The 7,502-nt window shown below is 41.9% G+C and overlaps 1 protein-coding gene across 2 annotated transcripts; it reads right to left on the bottom strand.

Moving 5' to 3' along the window:
• Window positions 1–1,852: 1,852 nt before the first annotated feature.
• TCEAL8 (transcription elongation factor A like 8) lies at window positions 1,853–4,051 on the bottom strand. Of its 2 annotated transcripts, XM_023202225.1 has the most exons (3): window positions 3,933–4,050; window positions 3,460–3,532; window positions 1,853–2,872 (listed from the first exon to the last, which is right to left on the bottom strand). In XM_023202225.1, exon 3 carries the CDS (start codon window positions 2,832–2,834, stop codon window positions 2,481–2,483), a length of 354 nt encoding a protein of 117 aa, XP_023057993.1. In that variant the 5' UTR covers window positions 2,835–2,872; window positions 3,460–3,532; window positions 3,933–4,050; the 3' UTR covers window positions 1,853–2,480. The 2 variants fall into 2 exon arrangements, with proteins under 2 accessions (XP_023057993.1, XP_023057994.1); XM_023202226.1 differs by lacking the exon at window positions 3,460–3,532 and having other exon boundaries at window positions 3,933–4,051.
• Between the last annotated feature and the right edge of the window lie 3,451 nt (window positions 4,052–7,502).

Below are 7,502 nucleotides of genomic sequence, written 5' to 3'. Positions count from 1 at the left end.
AACTGGTTCTGGTGAACCTGGAACTTTATCTCACTCCAGTTAGAATTCCAGTTCGACCAGCACCTATCAGGCTGCCATCACCTTGAAGAATGGTCTGGAGACATGAAGAGTCCCTGAAAATGACATCATATAGTGAAAAAATAGAAACAGAAGAAAGCCAAGGGTGCAGGATTGGCTCAATTGTTTTTTTGAGATGATTACTAAAAGATAATTTTGAATTTATTTCTGATACATTTTACTCATACTGGGAGGAGGCAATGCATGGCTAAACATGGTATTCACTCAATAAAAAGGCATCTTATATTACATTCCTCCCCCTAGCTTTTTATCTTGTCTTTCTTTGTTAACAGGAAACTTATACATTTTTTGTATAGATGTGTCCATCTTTTCCTTTAAAAATTCATACTTAAAACAATAAATGCTTATATAGGCCCTCTATTTCCTGAATGTCAGCAAGCATTCACCAAGATTTCCTGCCAATTATTATGTACTTAATATTTGTAATAATGAAAAGCATATTGTATTACTAGTGGTTCTCATTCTTCAATCCGTATCATTATCACCTGCAGGAGTTTGCAAGCTATAATTTTACAGCCTACCTCCAGAAAATGTGGGTCAGTGGGCCTTATGTGGGACCCAGACATCAGCATTTTCAAGATACTCCCCAGCAGATTCTGATGCAGGTGATTATGTGAGATACTTTGATAATAAAACATTTAGAGTACAATCTATTCTCTACCCTGTTTCTTCTTGGAATTGCTTGTCATAACTCTAGAGAAATAAAAATACTTGTAGATTATTCAGCGAGTAATCTGATTTGGACAAACCTGCTAGCTCTTAGTAGCAATCAAAAAATCAATTAAATATTAAAACACAATGTGCCAGTTAAACACCTACAAGTATCCATATGTGGGATACCAAGAGGAAGAGGTAGTCTTTGCTTGTTCTACAGGGGAAATATAATCTCTAACATTTATATAATAGTATTCTACTTCAAGTATATTTATAAGGTTCTTACCGACTTTGAAAGTTTTTTTAACCACAGGTCAACAGGAGAAGAGATGGAATTAAGGGGACTGTTCCTTAGATCTGTTCCCTGCATCACTTTGTGCAATTTATATATGTTCCCCAACAGTCTTCTGAACTAGTAAGGCCTGCCCAGGAGCCTTCAGGAAGAGATCATCCCAAGAGGACAAATCCTCATTCCTTAGACTTAGAGCAAAAACTGTGATTACAACATGATGTCTTTGACTCAAACTTATACCCCAGTCCAAATCCCAAATGGAGTCATCACATCTGACTCCTGTGGAGAGGAAGGGTCTTGTGATTGAAAACAGAAGGGGTTGTTTTGCTAAGGGCTCCGAAGGACATTGTGGCCCAAGCAACCCTAGAGGAGTCCCACCTGTGTTAAGTATCACTATAAAGCAGAGAGAAGCTTTAGAAGACAGTGAGAGTTCAACCTACTGAGGACTCCAGGGAACTTGGTGGAGTTTTGGCCCCCAAGGACTGCAGTGCATCAGCAGGAGTGGGGCCAGCAGACAGCACAGCACTCAGCAGAAGAGGCAGCAATGTTGGGCAGGCATGGCAGGACCCAAGGGAGGAGACAGGGTTCACTAGCAGAGGACTGATAGGGAAGCCCCCACCTCTGCCTACGGGACTTGTTCCTGAGTACAAGTCACATCATGCCAGGCCCTCCCTTAAATATTGGTGCTTCTATAGTGGGTTGGGATTCCGTATGCATGGATGGGAACGAGATCCCACTGAGCACAGCTGTTACTGCCTCATTTCTTCCCCACTGCAGCCCCCTGAAGCAAATATTTTCCCCATGAAAAGACTGAGTCTTAAACGTGTGTATCTGTAATAATTGCCAGTTTATTCCTCTGGCTAAGAGATCCAGAGGTAATTTGAGGTTTACATTTCTTTTTTATTGTTCTTTCATTAAGAGTTTGGATGCCCCCATTGCCCTCATAAGCTGGTTGCAAATTATTTGACTCTTACTTGTAAAAAAAATCCTTAATTCTTTTTGTGTGTGAGACACGTGTTCATTAAAAAGCACATATAATATAAGCAAAAAGAATAAAAAGAAGAAAACAAAATTTCACACCACACAGAAATAAGCTTGGTTAAGTTTTTGATATATGTTATATGGATGTATGTATACACACACGCACACAAAGTTTGGAATTTTATCCTATATATGTGAGCTGATATTAAATATGCTGCTTTGCCATAACCTGTTATGTTTTACTTTACAACATGGAATGAACACATTCCCATGCAAATGTGTGAAAGTTTCCAATTGAAAAATAGACCTGGAAAATGGGTCAAAATCCAAAATCCAATGAGATGCTGGTACCAAGAAACTATCTAAAACAAAATTTCATCAGATTATTAAAAGTAAAATGGAGGTCAAAGATACATCAGAAAATGCTAACAGAAAGAAAGCTGGGGCCAGATTTTAATATTAGGCAAAAATGAATTCAAGGCCTAAAGCACACAGGATAAGGACGGCTGCGTGAATGTCTTTGCTTCCAATGCATCATCACAAACTTGTTTCTTACTCTTCTTATCTCTTCCCTAAGCCTTTCAAGCTCATCTACTCCTCTTATCATTTCTTCAGGGTTCAAATGCCTAACGGGTGTGTCCTCTTTAAATCCCTGGCCAGGCTGATTCGGCTCTCCTCTGGGGTTTCCTTCTGCCTCCTGGTTTATACCTTCTTCGGAAGGTTGAGGATTTCCTTCTGCCTCCTGTGGTACATCCTCCAAAGGGCGATCTTCCTCGGCCTTTGGCATGTTCTGTGGTTTTCCCTCATTTTCTTCACAAGACTTTTGCATATTGAGTATTTTTAATTTCCTTTTTGAATAAATTAATCCTAGAAAACAAGGAAACAAAACTACTAGATTCCAGGCAAACAGACCAGCAGCCAGAGTACGGGGTCCCCTAGCGAGTGGCCTTTTCTGACTCAGTACCCTAATTGTCAGAAGTTTTCCAACTAGAGAAAGCTGGATCCTCAGGCTCAGAACTCCCCTGACTCCACCTCCCTTCCCGCCCCCTTTCGTTCCAGCTCCATCTTTCTCCTCCCGCTCCTGCCCACCATCTTCCCAGCAGGCCCTGCTACAAGCCTCTCCTAATACTGAAATGGGAGCAGTACGGAAGCAATTAACCCTTCTCCCGCCTCTGGTCTCCAACACTCCCGCCCTTCAGACTTTCCCAAGCTCTCTCAACCTCCAGCCTCTCACCTGAGAGGGTTGGTCCAGTCTCTGGTCTCCCCTCCCAGTTCAGCGTCTCTTAAACCTCCCCCTCCCCCGCCTCATTTCCGCTGCAGGCTCGGCACCGGCCTCTGGCGCTTAATCCGGATGGGGAGGGGCTGCTGCGACCCCGGGATGTGCTTTGGTGTCACTCACACTTCCACCCCCACCCAAAGAGACACGAAGCAATTGCACCTTTACAAAAACTGACCTGCAGGGATTCAGGGGATTTTCCTCTCTCTTCCCTCACCTCGATTTGTGTCGCGCCCAAAAAACCAAATATCCTGCAGACAGATGGGAGTGTTTGGTGAGCAGGCTAGTACCTGGATCACGGGTCTCTTTCATGATTCTAGGCCTTGTTGGTGTAAAGTTTCCCACGTCCTCATCCTCGCCCTCCTTTTATGGCAACCCCGCCCTCATCCGTGCCCACCGTTTTTCTGCAAGCAGGGAGTAGGAAAAGCAAGTTTCTTCCAAACAGTTTCTATGCCTCTCTCTCAGGACCCTTAATTAACTACCCTTCTCTCTCTCCACCCGCCATCCCCCATCAAACAGCCCCAAATTTCCTGCACAAAATGGGAGTTTGGCGGAACAGCAGTGAGGAAAGCAGTGCCGGCCCCGCTTGCTTTCTGCTCTCGGCCTCCTCGACCCCAGGGTCTCCAGGTCAGCGCCCACCTTTATACTAACCTGAAAGGATCTTGGGCACTTTTCTCCTTCTCCAGCAATAGGGAGCTGCTACAGGGAAACAGGCCCTGGACTATAAGGACTTCTGCACACGTCGACTCCTGGTCACGTGAGAGTCGCGTCATCACTGAGCTCGAGTCCCCAGTTACCCCTCCCATTAACACTGCAGCCCGCCCGCTGCGTTCCCTCCACTTGATACTGTCAATCTTTTTTCGTATTTGCCAATCAGAGACAATAAACTGTTATCTACTCCCTGGAGTATTTATTCGCCTTTCTCAGATTACCAGGAGGAACAGCCTTTTAGGGGTAATCGATCATTTCTCCCTCTTTGGGGAATCATCTCTTTCTCCTGCTCCCAATACTCCCACCTCCCCTCCTCCAAGACCCCTACAGTCCACCATTTCCCCTGGAATCCTATCCAGCATTGAAATGGATAAAGGTGGTAGATCGGGAAGCGAGGCTGGAAAAGAATCTAAGGTTGAAAGTGGAGGATTTGACTAGTCCTCTTGAATAGCTTTCTGTTGTGTTCTATGTTTTCAGCAATCAGCATACTTTTAAAAATGGCATCAGAAAACGGATGCCTCATAAGCAATATGTAACACTTAATATGGAGGATAAATTAGTTATATCAATGTGTAAGACTTTGGAAAAGTTTTCTAATGGCTGGAAATGAAATGACAGTATTCACAACATATTGATGTGTTAGAATTTTTTAAAATCTTACCAAATGGCACTTAAAAAATTGACTCCCAAATTAATGTGTGGAAGGAGGCCCAGTTTTCTCTTGTTGGCAATTTTGTATAGGTAATCTACTACTCTTTCTATTTCTGCCAGAACTCAAGTTATCAAGTGTTCGATGTCTGATCTTTTTCATTGATGACCGCTGGTGGCATCCACTAAGGTTTCACTTGGAGGCTTCAGACAGACTTCCTCCCCATTTCCTCTGTAGGATTCAGTATCTTGTTAATCAGATAAGTCCACAGAAAAGCTTGCTTTCCACTGAGTAAAATTCTTTTGGAACTCAAAGAAATATTTTTCTTGGAAAACATTTTGTTGTTGGGAAATATATACTCATGAAACACTCAGAAAAGAAAGAGTTCCCTGTATCTCACCATCAGGCATGAGGCTTCTTTGCATGGCATTTTCATTCATTCATGGCACTCTTGAGATAGTCTGGTATCATCCACTGTGTCCCATTAAAAGAACTATTGACATGCATAATTGTTATGATTAGAAAGCAAAGAGAACAACCTTGCTGTAAAAACTAATATTAAACAGGAAACTGATATCCCTGCAACTCAGAATCCGCTGGTACTTGGAAGGATGGTGGTGCCTGGAGTGGCATTCTGGCCAATGGAGCCAGCTGGAGAGTCAGAAGAAGGCAGAGGGGGTCTTTTGTCTAGGGTGGTCACAGCAGGATACCTCAGTCAACAATAACACCCACCAGAGAAGAGAAAGGAAGGGTTGGAAAAAATAAATATTTTTTGAACTTAATGATTCATAGTTGAAGCATGACAAATTTCTTCCACACTTGAGGGATAAATGTTCTATTGTTTGAGAGAGAGCTTTTTAATATAAATATAACTGGCAAATTATAAAGATTTAATAATTACCTGTCACCAAATGTTTCCACTCTTTTAAATGTAACCAATTTAGTGAGGAACAACTCTGATCTTTTAAAAGAAAAATTATCAGCAGCAAAATGGACTTTGTGTGTGTGTACACTTCTATGAAGTTTAACCAATGTATAGATTTGTTTAACCACCACTGCAATCAGATTACAGTTCAATCACCCCCAGAAACTCCTGCATGCTGTCTCTCGCAGTCCTATTTTACTGCCTTCTCTAAACTCTGGCAACCACTAATATATTCCCCATTACTATACTTTTGTCTTATTCAGAATATTATGTAAATGATTTCATTTTCAAATTTCTGTGCACTGGCTTCTTTTGGGATTGGCTTCTTTCACTCAGCATAATGCCCTGAACATTCATTTAAGTTGTTGCATGTATCAATAGTTTATTCTTCTCTTTCTGCTGAGTAGTATTCTGTTATTTAGCTATTCCACAGTTTGCTTATTCATTCACCTGCTGAAGGACATTTGAGTTGTACCCAGCTCTAAGCAATTATGAAAAGAACTGCTATAAACATCCATGTACAGATTTAGCCCCTTATTGCTTCACTTCTGGACTTCCTGCCTCCAGTGCCTCCCTCTCTCGCTTTAATCCACCTTACACATTACCTTGTCCCTGCTTTCAATGGTCATTCTCCTGCTCAGTGACCCTGGATGGTAACCCCACCACTCACCACATAAATCCTACACTCCTTATCTTGACATTCAGCCTCCATCAGAATTGAGCCTCAGGACATGTTTCTAGCCTCATCATCTCCTTCTCTGCCCCATCCAAAATAAACCCTTACTTCAGTGTCTACAGAAACGGTGAGATCAAATTAAAAATTTAAAAAATAATAATATTAAACCCTTAGTCACTGTGCCCAAGCATGCCTTATACTTTTCTCTTTGTCATTGTTTGCCATTTTCTTCTTCCTGATTGCCCTCCTCTTCCTCCTAGATCCTGGTCCTGCTTGTTCTTAGAGGCCAAGACCTAATCATCCAGCCTCTGAAGCTGGAAGTGATCTCTCCCTCCTCTGTCATTGCTGCACATGAGATCTGCACCTTTCATGTAACCCTTAACAAAGGTTACCTTGTGCCTTTCCGTGTGTGTGTGTGTGTTGGGAGTGGAGGGTATCTAACCAGGAAGATGGTCAGATGTGAGTTGAGGGTAGGGAGCAAGGATCAGGCTCCAGCTATTATGCTTCTTTGGTGGTTCTAGTACTGTTAAACACTGGGTCTCTCAGGCATCTCAGGGTCTCAGAAAGAGCTATTTGCCATTTGGCTCACAGACAAACTTCATTTTGCCTGCACAAAATTGAAGCAGAAGTTTTATTGTACTCTCTTTTACTTATTCTGCTTTACACATAGCCACAGCAATACTAATACCATGTTTATGGAGCTATTGGCAAAGGTTATTGACCTTGTCTTCCTAAACACTCACAGTAGAGATTAGTTAGCTCACTGGTACACACCTGACAAAGAGTCAGGTGATACAGGCCTTCACCTTCATCCTTGTTCCTGCGCAATTTCAGTGTGTCAATATAACACTCAGCTACCTTTGAAATTAAGTCAATCAGTAGATTTTAAATATAAGTAAATTTTTGAAAATAGCATTCTACTGAAGTAAAAACTGTATCTTTTTAAAAAGGAAAGAAAAAGGTGTACACATTAATTTTAACAATAAGGGTATGAGTTCTGGAGAGTAGAAACCCTGGGCCTCTGAGCCAATCAATGTCCTGTTTTTGTGCACCAAGAGAGCACTAGAAATAGTTCCAAAGTCCAAAGTCCTCCAGGTTATGTGAGAGGAGGAGAAAGCAGTCAGCATTTTACCATTCGAGTATCCAGAAAGCTCTTATATAAGACCACAGTATCCAGAATAGAGTTTTCTATGTTCCTTCCATAGTCTTGCATTCTGATACTCTATATTTACCAACTCCTCCTGCATATTTTTTTCATTG

This window comes from Piliocolobus tephrosceles, chromosome 12 (assembly GCF_002776525.5).
Source record: "Piliocolobus tephrosceles isolate RC106 chromosome 12, ASM277652v3, whole genome shotgun sequence".
In the NCBI taxonomy this organism is placed as follows: Eukaryota; Metazoa; Chordata; class Mammalia; order Primates; family Cercopithecidae; genus Piliocolobus; species Piliocolobus tephrosceles.
Note: the sequence above shows the minus strand (reverse complement) of the source record. Positions and strands in the feature narration are given on the sequence as shown.

Coding starts and splice junctions, on each gene's coding strand:
- TCEAL8 (XM_023202226.1), bottom strand. CDS start 2,834: ATGCAAAAGTCTTGTGAAGAAAATGAGGGAAAACCACAGAACATGCCA.